Raw genomic sequence first — 12,889 nt, 5'->3', positions numbered from 1 at the left:
CACTTTCCGGTCTCCATGGCGACCGGGCGCTTCGGGGTTGAAGAGACTTTGGGGGCCCTGAACGCGGCCCTGCGGCCCCCGCCGCCCGCCTGTGGCCCCGGCGGCTCCGTGTGGTTCAAGGAGAGTAGCGCCCGGAACCTGCGCAGCCGCGACTTCCTGGCGCCTCGCGGCGCGCTGCGGGCCCTGTTCGGGGACGGGCAGGTGGGGCCGGGCTGGGCGGCGGCAGCAGCAGCCGCCTGCGGGTGGGGAATGGCCACACCCTAGGCCCGGGCTTTCCCCGGTCCCTGGGGTTCGAACTCCTGGCCTGAGGCTTTTCCATGTGGCGGCCTGGGTCTGACCTCAGCTTCCCCTTTGCAAAGGGCCGGAAGGGTGGATGAGCTCTAAGCACCCAAAAGACTCAAATCCGGGTGAGGTCTGCGGTGGGGGACTAGCGGAAGCCTGTTGGGTTGCAACACCAGGGATTAGGGAAAAGGTAGAAGGAAAATGGACACTAGAGGGTCCACACCAGTCCTCATTTAGGGACGGGGTCATATGGTCTTCCTCCCTGAGTTAACAGACTTTCCTTATCCTCCCTCCCCTTATCGTCCTAGGTGCCAAAAGACATCCTCGATGGGGTTGCAGCCCTAGAGGGCCCAGGTGTACCCCCCATTCAGAAATGCACCCAGACCCAGGCTGGGTTGGCACTCCAGCTGGAGAGGCCCATGGTCTTTGAGCAGGTCCTGAGCTCCCTACAAGGCTATGTGGCACCTCAACCTACCTCTTCCACATCCGAGCATAGCATCATCCTGGACTGTGTCCCCCTCCATGGTCCAAAAGGGCCGGATGCCTTAAGCCTAAACCAGCTGAGAGCTATCCTGGTGGCCGATCACCTGGCACAGGCTCTTCGAACACAAGGGTGAGTCAGAGTGAGTGTATCTAACCCAAGCTGACAAGGTTTGGCTACAGAGAGCTTGTCTGGAATATAAAATAAAATTTAAAGAAAAAAAGGAAGAAAGTTTGCAGGCATTTCACACTTGTTAGCCTTGTTCCCCACCCATCTCCTACCCTAATTTTTATTAGGGCACTCATGAGAAGGAAAACACTGGACCTATACTGGTGTTGTGTATAGTCATTGTCATCATCATTCCTCCATGTGCTCCATCAGGCACTCCAGTGCTGCACCAAGGTATGCAGGAAACTCTCTGTTTTCAAGGATAATGTCAGGCAGGTCCTACTAAGTTAGAAAGGGCTGGAAGAATGACTGTGTCTACCTGCTCAGAACTATTCCAGCAAGTGTATGGAGACTGACCATTTGCTCCTGAATTTTTATTTTCTTTTGCTAAGCAGCTGTTCACTGAGGTGCAGAGGGGCTGTGATTTATGATGGTGAAGCAAGAACCTACACTGATGAAATTATGAAATCCTTGTGGATCAGTATAATTGTCAGTGCATAAACTGTTAAGTCACTTGCATAATTTATGAATGTTTGTTCTTTAGCTAATGGAAGCTTTAAAGGAAAGACTCCTTGGAGTAGTGAAAATAGGCCTGGTCTCAGAGCCTGAAGACCTTGATTCAATTGACTTGTTCATTTGATCTCTCTGAGCCTCATTTTCCTTATGTTCCTGAGTGGGACTCTACCCCCTAGAGTTGTAGTGCTATGTTGAGTGCTAAGCTGCATGGAAATGTAAGCCGTTGTTAATATAGTTTTTGAAAGGTATACACACACACACCCACATATATATATACACACACACACATAATTCACTTATGCTGTGGGCTTATCTTAGTCCAATTTTTGTCATTTGAAAAAAGCTTTTTAGATGTCGGGGTGAAAGAGAAACAGAAGGCCATTCTGAGGGTTCAAACCCCAGTGACTGCGTGATTAGTGGAGTCCTTAACAGAGAAGTCTGGAGGAAGGACAGGTTTCAGTGTTTGTAGATTGAGAGACTCAGCACAGTTTAGGATATGTTGAATGTGAAGGACCCACAGAAATATGGGTTTGGAACTCTGAAGAGGTCAGGCCATTGGCTGTTTATTGTAGGTTCAGGGTCCCTGTTTGCTCTGCAGGGTGACTGTTCACCAGGTTCCAGCTGTACAGGACTCTGGGCTCAGGGATTTCCTACAACAGCTAAAAGTGAACTGGCCATCAGCTTCCAAGACATCCTCAGCCCCAGAGTGCACTGTAGCATTGAAGGAAGTTCTTAGAAATCATGCTGCTGTCCCAGCTGAAGACTTACCCCTGGGAGTGGTGTGCAAAGTGTCCTTGAAAGAGTTTTTGAAGCAGCAGCCAGGCCTGGAAGGCTTTGACCCCAACCTGGACATCTGTTTAGGTAAAAGCTAAGAAGTCATTTTGTGGGGAGGGATGGCCCACAGCTCTTCTTTGGTTCAGACTCTGCAGAGGGAGATGCCAAGAACGTTTGGCTGAAGAAAAACACTAGTCCTATGCTGCTCTCTTCCTTTCCCCTGTAGTAACTGAGGATCAGCTGGGAGCCCTGAGTGAGCTCCAAGAGGCTGCCCGGCACTGCCCCAGGCATCTCCCCGTGAGTCACAGCGAGGTGTGTAAAGTCTCTCTCTCTCTCTCCCCCTCATCCCTCTTCTCCTCATCACCTGAATTGGTCTTCATTAGACCAAACAGTCAGTAGACATTTATTAAGTACCTACTGTGTGCCAGGAACTATGCTAAGCAGTTGAGGCCAGCAGTGATGCTGACCTCTCTGAGAAGCAGGCTGGCCAAATAGAAAGAGCCCTGGTCTTTGTCGGGCCTTGCCTTTGTGACAGAGACCAAGTCATATAATCTCTTGGTACCTCAGTTTCTCCTTCTACAAAATGGGGGTTCTAATACCTGTAGCGCCTCCTGCAGGCTGAGTCTTGTGCTGGAGGTGAGGCCTGCTCTGTGGTTCATGTGGTGAGCTGTGAGGAAGCATTCCAACAGCAGAAGCTAGACCTGCTCTGGAGACTGCTGGATGCCAATGCCCCTTCCAGACAGGTTAGTAATGGACCACAGGGAACTTGTGGAACTCTGATTTCCCTCTCCACCTTTGCAGACTGGCACACACTAATCTTTGATCGGTTAGACTTAATGATTTGGGACGATACCGTGATGCATAAGTCATTATTGAGTTCCTGGCATCTGTCACACCATGGAGGATACAGAAATGTCCTGGTCTCTGGTCTCTGTCCCTGGGGAAATCACAGTCCACCTGGGGAGCCAAAAGTTAGACAGAAGTGGAAAGTGTTTTTGGAGATAGAAGATGAAAGGTTGGTGAGGGTTTTGAACCCCCAAGTCTTTAGTCTTTATATGGTGAAAAATAGGGGGGCCCAGAAGGTTGTGGACGAAGGAAATGGGATGCTCCAAGCTGTGCCTTAGGAAGACTCTGGTGGCTGTATTGTCTCCCCCATTTAGAGGGTGAGCCCCTGGATGGCAGGGACTGTCTTGTTTTTTCTGTTTCCATGCACATCACTTGGCACAGTGCATGGCACCTAGTATGTCTTACTAAGTGTTTCCATTCATTTATTATTTTTTTGTTTTGTTTTGTTTTGGCAGGGCAATGGGGGTTAAGTGACTTGCCCAGGGTCACACAGCTAGTAAGTGTCAAGTGTCTGAGGCCGGATTTGAACTCAGGTCCTCCTGAATCCAGGGCCGGTGCTTTATCCACTGCACCACCTAGCTGCCCCCCATTCATTTATCATTAACAGATAAAGTGTGGGTAGGATAACGATCAGAGACACAGTGGGAAGGTGATGAGTTAGGGAGCTAGTCCAAGCAGCCAGATTGGGTAAGTGAAGAGATTTAGGCCAGGATCTGATGGAAGAGGCGGGGCTGAAGACACTAGGTAGAACTAACAGGCCTTGTGATCCACTCTAGAGGTTGATGCCTGGGGTAATGGCCTCTAGCTTAAGCTATAAACTGAGCAATTAGGGTTCTGGAGGAGCTATCTCCAAGCCAATCTGGGAGCTCTGCCATCTGTTTCCACCTTTCAGAAGCACCTTGTCTGCGGACCAGTGAAAGTTGTGGGCTCTCCTACCCCACTGAGTGCTCTCCAGTACTCTAGGTGAGTAGGCATGAAGTAGCTGAGGTCCAGACCATGTTCTGAGGATGACCTTGTGGGGTTGCAAAGTCATCTAGCTAGTCCCATGGAGGAAAGGATGGGGCAAAACAGGGCCAGAGGCTTTCTTTTGGCGCCTCAGGCCAAAGTGACAGCTGTATCTGATTTTACAATGGGTTGTTTTTCCACAGACTCCGGCAGTCCCAGATGCATGAAGCTTCAGTGCTGAAGTATGGAGTTGACTTTGTTCAGGGTAATGCTTTGTCTGTCTGGGACCCAGAGCGCTGGGGATCACCCTCCCTCCTTCCTGGGGTTTGTGGCTCTTTCCCTGCCAGAGAATGGAAGGTGGGACCTAGTGGGGCCTTTCCTGTTTCTTAGCAGTGTCTGAGCTAGCAATCTGTTAAATCAGATGAGGGATGGACAATACAAAAATACTTTTCTGTTGGGCTGTGGAATGCATTGTCCTTTTCCCCAGCAAATTTGCTTTTTTGTCATGTTTTGTCTCCTCTGCCCCTTACTGAGCTGGGGAAAGGAAAGGGGATTAGAGAGAATGGAGCACCGCCTGGGAGGAGAGAGCCAATCATTTCTCTTTGACTGATGTGTCTTTCATGGATTCTGAACCCTACATAGATGAGACCTGGAGTGAAATCATCGGGGCTCTCACTTCTGCTGCAGTCAAGTTTGAAATGCTAAGTACAGCCCATCGAAGTCAGGTGAGATCTGGCTATTACACAGCTGTGAGCAAGGGATGGGGACCCTGGGAGGCCACAATGGAGAGGACAATGAGAGCTGGGATGCTATGGGCTAGGCCTTCCTCGAGTACAGATAGAAATGTACAGCAGGGGGCAGCTAGATGACACAGTGGATAGAGCACTGGCCCTGGAGTCAGGAGTACCTGAGTTCAAATGCGGCCTCAGACACTTACCACTTACTAGCTGTGTGACCCTGGGCAAGTCACTTAACCCCAATTGCCTCACAAAACAAAACAAAACAAAAAAAAGTATAGCTTTAGGGGGCGGCTAGGGGGCGCAGTGGATAAAGCACCGGCCCTGGATTCAGGAGTACCTGAGTTCAAATCCGGCCTCAGACACTTGACACTTACTAGCTGTGTGACCCTGGGCAAGTCACTTAACCCCCATTGCCCTGCAAAAAAAAAAAAAAGTGCATAAAAAGAAATGTACAGGGGGGCAGCTAGGTGGCACAGTGGATAAAGCACCGGCCCTGGATTCAGGAGTACCTGAGTTCAAATCCGGCCTCAGACACTTGACACTTAACTAGCTGTGTGACCCTGGGCAAGTCACTTAACCCCCATTGCCCCACAAAAAAAAAAAAAAGAAAAGAAATGTACAGCAGCCTGAGAGGGTGGATTAGCAGAATGCCATTCCTTCATAATTAATGGGGAAATAATGCCTTTGAAGAGTCTGGCCTGGGGAGGAAAGAACTGCCTTGTACTCCTTGCTCCTGGTCTGAATGGGGAGGAAGCTGTGGTGCAGGAGAAATGAGGACCTGAGATAAACCTGAAGATCAAAGGGGAGATGTGAGCTGTAGCCCTGCCAGCTCTTGTCACTGGGCAGGTTACTCTCCAGGTCTGAATTTTCTCCCTGGCAAAATGAGAGCATTGGACTCAGTAATCTCTGTCACTTTGAAACTGATTCTAAGCATGGCTTCTGCCACAGAGGGGCGGTGGGGCTGACTCTGGACACAAGCATTCTTGGGGTTCAGGGACTGTCATGTTGCTGACAGATGTCCTTGGACCTGGAGGACACCAGCATCTCTACCAAAGGCACCAAGAGTGGAGCTTTTGTCATGTACAACTGTGCCCGCCTCGCCACCCTCTTTGATGGCTATCAGCGGGGTGTGGAGCAAGGTAAGCCACGGGGACGGCCCTCAGGGGTAGGGATCTTGCTCTACCTGGTCAGGAGTCACTGGCTTGCTTTGGGACTTAAACTTGACACTGTGTTTGGAGCTGCTGTTAACATGCTACTTTAATGGCTCATCTGCATGTCTGAGGGTGTTTGTGGCAGACCCCTCACAGCTTTCTCATTTTTAGGTCTGTATCCTGCTTTCCCTGATGTGTCGGAGATGGACTTCTCCTTGCTTCGTGAAGAGGTGAGTGACCACGATGAGGAGCAGGGGACTGGGATAGCTAGGAAAGCCCGTTTGCAGAGCCTGGTTCTGGTGTTCTCTGTTGTCAAGATGGTCACCCTCTGGCTGGGACATAAGGATGTGCAAAACCACATGTAAGCTTGTGCAGAAAAAAAGAAATGGGACTTGTGGGTAAACCTGACTGATGCCTTGTAAGTCACTATTCAAAGCTCTAGGAACAGCATTCCCACACTCTTAGGCATCTCATTGCTTCTACTAAATTTCAGTCCATCAAATGTCAAACCAAACTTTCTGCAAGTCCTGGACCCTGAGGGATGACTTAAGTGGCTTTGGGCTAGAGGATAGAGGCTGGACCACCTCCAGCAGCTTCAGTCAATGAAGGGATTTCTCTGTACAGGGTGAATGGCTGCTACTTTTTAACGGCATCATCCCCTTTCCTGAGGTACTCAGCCAATCAGCACAGCTTCAAGTGTCGAGCCCAGGAATCCGCCTAACAGCCAACACAGAGGCGGTATGAGTTGGGGGTGGGGGTGGGGGGTCAGGGCGGCAAGTCCTTTGAGGCATAAAACTCCTTGGTCAGTAGACACAGATGCATGCACTACCCGCCTCTGTGCCAAGGAATAGAAGCCTTTAGGAAGATTCATCAAAGCATTCCTCGACTCTCCACCACTGACTGGCACAAGAGGTGCTTTAGTTCTTGGGGTACTTCTTGAAAAATCCTGCATTGGCCTTGTCCCCAAAGTCCAGGGATTTTCCATGTATGGGTGAGGCTGAGGGTTATCAACTTCTCTTCCCAGGTATGTAAGTTTCTGGTGCATCTGAGCATGGACTTTAGCTCCTACTATAACCGAGTGCACATCCTTGGGGTGAGTTCATTTCTGACCTCCTCCAGGGCCAGGACAACTGGAGAGTCTATTCACTAAAGTTTTCTTAGGGAGGAGTAGACTGCTCTAGTGGTACTGACCTAGCCCTGATGGGTGTGGAATGGCCTTTCCCTGCAGGAGCCACAGCCTCATCTGTTTGGCCAGATGTTTGCTCGGTTACAGCTAATGCGGGCTGTTCAGGAGGTTTTTCACAGCGCCCTGGCCACCCTGCATCTCCCCCCACTGAGCCAGATCTGAGGGCACTGTTCTGTCCTGCAAGGACCTTCCAGACCTGCCATTCGATGCTTGCCTCAAGGGCAATTGTCTCAGGACACTTATAAAGGTCAGCAAGATGGGTGTTTGGCTGCGGTGACTTGTGGCCTACTGTTTACTTGGTTGAAATGGTATATTTTGGACAAAAATATTGCTGCCCCGCCCCCCCCCCCCCCCAACACAGCCTTCAGCACTCTCCAGGTGCCCTGTTTCATCTGTGAGGCCAGGCTCTTAGCAGCCACTACTCTTCTCTAAGACAGCTTTTCAACTCTGATTCACTAACAAACAAGAAGTCTTAGTATCATCAGGGCACAAAAAGCCCCATGACTGCTGGCAGAAAACTGACATTTCTATCTAAAATAAAGTGCTTTGTTGATTTTCAGGTGGGCATCTTGGGTTTCTGCTCAGGAGGAACAACAGCTAAGTTGGGACTTGCATCTTTTTTTTTTTTTTTTTGGTGAGGCAGTTGGGGTTAAGTGACTTGCCTAGGGTCACACAGCTAGTAAGTGGTAAGTGTCTGAGGTCAGATATGAACTCAGGTCCTCCTGAATCCATGGCCAGTGCTCTATCCACTGCACCACCTAGCTGCCCCTTGGGACTTGCATCTTAACCTCTGAATCCATTCCTCATCTCCTGCCCCAATCTCATCAAGCACAGACACTGCATAAAGGGGGAGCAAGGGAGTGAAGATGAGGGAACCCGCCACTTCTGCTGTCATTATGGTATTCACATAGCTCTTCCACTGCTCACTGGCAGAGTTCATACCATTAGCAGCAGCTCAAACCACAGAGCTTCAGTGAGAGACAAGTAGTAATCCAATTTAATAAGCATTTATTAAACACATGGGCACAAGCCAGTGTATTGGGTTCTTAGCCTATAAAGACAAAATATTCCTTGTCCTCAAAGACCTTCCAGTCCGTCTACTGGGGGACAAACCTCTTGGGAGAGAAGGACAGACAAAAGAATTTGGCCTCACGGATGAAGGTTTGTCCTACTGATGTGGGGTGGTAGTGGAGGGGGATTCACTTCCAAGTCTCCTTTTCTCCTCCACTGGTTTCATTCAACCACCACCTTTTAAGTTTCCTTGCTGGAGAGACTAGCGAAAGCTTTAGGGTTTATTGATTTAACAATTCCTATTCAATTTTCTTCTACAGCCACTATCACTTGGTGCCTGCCATGTCCTCTCCTAGCCCTGGCCTTATTTCCCAACTCAACTGTGCAATCAGTGCTTGTGGGATAAAGCCAGGAGAACACTTTTCTAAATGGTCACTCATGCACAGTCAGTAAGACTCTTCTATTTCCTCCACATTGGCTCTCCAGGAACAACAGCAGGTTAAGGCTCTTCAAAAACATCCAGGCACAGTTTTTCTCTCTCAGAGCCCGTGAGCTGAAGTCCACATCATTCTTGTAGCTTATCAAGAGCTCTGGTCCTCAGTACCTGGCCCCATGGCTCTATAATCTGCATGTTTGAGTCCATTGATCTCAGTTCATCCTAGTCCAAACACATCCTCCTAGTAGTAAGGGAGTAATGAATGGAGAATCAAAGGGCTATTTCCTGATGTGGAAGTAATACCAGCTAACCCATTTGACACACGATTCTGAATAATCAAGTCTGTCTTCACCAGAAATAAAGGGCAGCCGAGTGTAGGGCTCTCCACTCAGGCCGGGCCCCAGCAATGTAAAGGTGGAATGTAAATATCTTCTTTTGTTAAGGTAAGCCTTCTTCCCAGAGATTGAGTCCTGTGGAAGGAACAATGAAACAAACAGGAAGAAACCTTTTAGAAGATAGTGCACTTGAACTAGTTTGGCCTCAGCAGGCCCCACCTGCTCCAAGAATGCTTCTGTACCAGAGATCAGCACATATGTGAAGTAAATTCAGCACCTGTTAGAACCCAACCCTTTGAATTCTTACTGCTTTGGGGCCACACTGAGGTTCAAATGCTGCTATTAGAGTGTGCCTTAAACCCAAATTACTCTGGCTATCCCAGCCCAAGCCTCTGTTAGTCATTGTTTGGGTTCTGATGGCTCAGAGTGAGTGTAAATAGCAATTGTTTCTGTTCTGGCCAGAAATCCAAAAGGTCTTGCTTGTCTTCCCCTCCCAGAATGATTGGTTGCTTTTTGAGTAGACAAACTAGCCCATTTCTTACCTAGCCTCAATCACTGAATGGGTGTTGCCTCAGACAAACTGGGACCTGGGAAAGACCTAAGCTTAAAAAGGTTAGGGTGGCCCATTGCCAGCCATCCTGACCTGTCTTGTCACTGGACCTAGATGGCTCTGGAGGAAAGAGTGAGGCTAGTGTCTTTGCACAGTTCTGCCTCACTTAAATCCAATTCACTTTCAAGTAAAGACATCACCCTTCCTGATATCATTGGTCCTCTTTGAGAACAAAGGACAAAGAACAAAAACAAACTGCCAGAGTAATCTTTCTAATTTATATACAGACAAGTGTATATAAAAATATATTGCATGACAATATATATACACCTGCAGAGTAATTAAATACAAAGCAGCTTGGAGGGGGTGAGGGGGTGAAATCAGGAAGAAGGTGACTGGGCTGCCCCTCAATGGAAAAGGCAGAAACAGCCGATGGTGATGGAGTGTTGTGAATGAGTACTAGAAGGCTAACAAGCCTGTCAGGGTCACAGCTATTAGAGGGGGAGGGTGGACAGAGGTTGGGCCAGACTGTGTCAGGTTTAAAAGCCAACAGAGTTTATTTTACTCTGGAGAATGGGTCTCAATCTGGGGTCTAACACTTTAACAACTATTTCAATACAATTGGTTTCCTTTGTAATCCTGTGTATTTTATTTAATGACCTCAGAAACCTTCCAAGAAGGGGTCCATGATACAACAAAAGGTTAAAAACTCCTGGTTTTAGAGAAAACAGGAAGGCCCTGGAGTTGGCGGAGTGGAGAAATCATGTGATCAGACCTGTGCTTAAGGAAAATTACTTTGGCTTCACTGTATATGCTCAGGTGGTGAAAGACCTAAAGCAGGGAGCAGGGGAGCCTTGTGAGTGGAGTGAAGGGGTCACATGGAAGAGATGTCACAGTGAGAACAGCAAGATGTGGCAACTAATTGACTATGTGAATCGAAGGACACAGTGCCACCAGTTATGGACCTGGGAGACCAGAAAGAAGGTGGTACCTTTGACATAAATCTAGAATCTTGGATGAGAGGAACATAAGGGGCAGGGAGAAAGAATTACTCTTTAGACAAGTGGAGTTTGAGGTGTCTCTGGGATATCTAGTTTGAAATGTTCAAGAAGTGATGCTGGATTAGTCCAGCTCAGGTAAGAGACTGGGACTAGAGATAGAAATCTGGGAGTCACCTGCATGGAGATGAGGGTTAAACCCAAGGTACTCACAAAGTTACCCAGAGACAGGGCATAGAGAGAGAGAGAGAGCAGGACCCAGGACAGAACCAGTTCGTGGATGATGAGCCAGCCAAGGTGCCTGGGAAGGTACAGTCATGCAGGAGGTGAACCAGTAAAGAGTAGTGTCAAGAAAGCTGAGAAAGGAGAGTTTCCAGAAGAAGGTGGCCAGCAGTGTCAAATTAAGTAGCTAGTTCAAGAAGGATTAAGACTGAGAACAGGGGGCAGTCAGGTGGTGCAGTGGATAAAGCACCAGCCCTGGATTCAGGAGGACCTGAGTTCAAATCCAGCCTCAGACACTTGGCACTTACTAGCTGTGTGACCCTGGGCAAGTCACTTAACCCCCATTGTCCTGCACAAAAACAAAAGACTGAAAACAGACAGCAAATTAAGCAGTTTCAGTTGAGTGATGATGTTGAAAACCTCAGAGGATACAAGAACTGTACGGGTTAAGCACTCTTCTACTTGAAGGACAGAAGAAACCCCAAGGTCCAAGCCACCCACACAAAGGACAAGAGAAAAGGCTGAAATAAATCAAGAGAGATGGAAAAGTAACCAGGGGAGGAGGGAGACTGCAATGCACAATGAAGGTCAAAGGAAAAGGCAAGGAATCTTGTGCCCCAGGATATGGAAGGTAACAGGATGGTAACTCAGCCAGAGAAAACCCCATAGCCTCAGATGTCAAATGCCAGTTGGGGTTAGCCAGCTTCAGTTTTCTTCATCAACAGTATAAGAATGGAAGGGCAATTGGCCCCTAAACATTTTTCATTTCCTTTAATAACCCATCTAACTCATTCTAAAGCAAAAGCCAGATGTAGTGGAAAGGACTGGAGATGGAATCAGAAGAAACCTGGGGTCACATCCCAGCTCTGACACTCACTGCCTTCAGGCAGATCACTCCAGCTTTTTAACTTGTTTCCTCAGCTACTAAATAAGAGACATGCTCTTTGGACTCCCTAATTCACAGGCCACTGTGAGGGAAATGCTTCATAAACCTTAAAGTGAGATACAGAAACATGAACCTCTTTCTTTCTTTTTTTGGTGGGGCAATGAGGGTTAAGTGACTTGCCCAAAGTCACACAGCTAGTAAGTGTCATATGTGTCTGAGGCCAGATTTGAACTCAGGTACTCATGAATCCAGGGCCAGTGCTTTATCCACTGCGCCACCTAGTTGCCCCACATGAACCTCTTTCGAGGGTATAGTTCTGTGATCTAAGAAATTTCCCAAATCTTCCCTGAGCTTATTTAAATATCAAAGAACAGTATATCCCAGGATTTTATTCCTCACTGTGTAAAAAGCACCTTCACTCCTTCAGAACCTCATCATTCCTCAGATGAAATCAACTTTGAAACTCTCTCTTCCTCAGCACCCTCTGCCCTGAGGCCTGCCCTGCCCTTGCTCTGATTGGAGAGGCTGAACACTGGAGAGTTCCTCCCAGATCCTCCACACCCAGAAGGCCCAGGATCAGAGGAACATTCCTGTTCCCTGGAGTGTCAGTCTTTCTAGATGGGAGTCCTAGCCTTGCAGCCATGGAGGACATAGCTTGCTGTTTCCTCCCAGATCCACTCTTTCTTACCTTATGTTCCCTTTGTTCTCAGATGCCAGGATCACTCATAGCCAGAGACAGTCTCCATGAAGTCCAGCTGGAGGCTAGATTTCCTGGCTCTTCCCAGGGGACTGGTCACCCTGCCCAATGGATGATTTCCAAACCCTGTCCAGAAAGGACACAGTGGTAGCTTTTGCATGGCTCGATGGCCCAGCAGTCAATTTCAGACACATCAGCCACATGGCAGACTCTGCTGCTCACAAAAGCTAGGCCAGTAGGTCCCAGGTTCCAGAATGTTAGGCGCTGGTCTACAGAGGCAGAGACCAGGAAGTCTGGTCTCAGGACCCTTAGTCCTGTCACATGGGCAGCATGAGCAGAAACCACAGAAAATTTTTGCATCATATGCACGCAGGTCTTCGGAATGAGCTTCCTGTCCTCTTCTGATGAGGGCTGCAGAATTAGGGGCATTTCAACACTAACCAGGCAGACATGGATGGACCCATCATCACTGCCACTGGCCACAAGATACTGCCCTGCACAAGTCTCTCTGATGTGGAGACTGTTCACCCCACAGCTGTGTGCCTGGATGGTCAGACAGGGGCGTCCTAGGTCTAGAAAAAGCAAAACCCCCACCAAAGATTAATGAATCTATTCAGAAGAAAGGAGAACTCACTCCCAAGTTGAGAATATCTTGAGTGAGATAA

General features: G+C 48.5%; 1 protein-coding gene across 4 annotated transcripts; it reads left to right on the top strand.

The window, feature by feature from the left end:
* Positions 1-12,464, top strand: DALRD3 (DALR anticodon binding domain containing 3). 4 transcript variants are annotated; one of them, XR_006354315.1, is made up of 14 exons: positions 1-201; positions 591-895; positions 2,046-2,308; positions 2,448-2,533; positions 2,827-2,964; positions 3,960-4,030; positions 4,216-4,277; positions 4,655-4,737; positions 5,768-5,891; positions 6,075-6,133; positions 6,528-6,641; positions 6,928-6,996; positions 7,132-7,336; positions 12,238-12,464. XR_006354315.1 is itself a non-coding variant. In XM_043979920.1 (13 exons), exons 1-13 carry the CDS (start codon positions 16-18, stop codon positions 7,249-7,251), a joined length of 1,668 nt encoding a protein of 555 aa, XP_043835855.1. In that variant the 5' UTR covers positions 1-15; the 3' UTR covers positions 7,252-7,648. The 4 variants fall into 4 exon arrangements, 2 of the variants coding, with proteins under 2 accessions (XP_043835855.1, XP_043835854.1); XR_006354321.1 differs by lacking the exon at positions 12,238-12,464 and adding an exon at positions 12,006-12,194; XM_043979920.1 differs by lacking the exon at positions 12,238-12,464 and having other exon boundaries at positions 2,839-2,964; positions 7,132-7,648.
* The last annotated feature ends 425 nt before the right edge of the window (positions 12,465-12,889 follow it).

The sequence above is a fragment of the Dromiciops gliroides genome, chromosome 1, assembly GCF_019393635.1.
Source record: "Dromiciops gliroides isolate mDroGli1 chromosome 1, mDroGli1.pri, whole genome shotgun sequence".
NCBI classification, from domain to species: domain Eukaryota; kingdom Metazoa; phylum Chordata; class Mammalia; order Microbiotheria; family Microbiotheriidae; genus Dromiciops; species Dromiciops gliroides.
The sequence above is the reverse complement of the archived record's forward strand: the minus strand, read 5'-3'. Positions and strand labels throughout refer to the sequence as shown.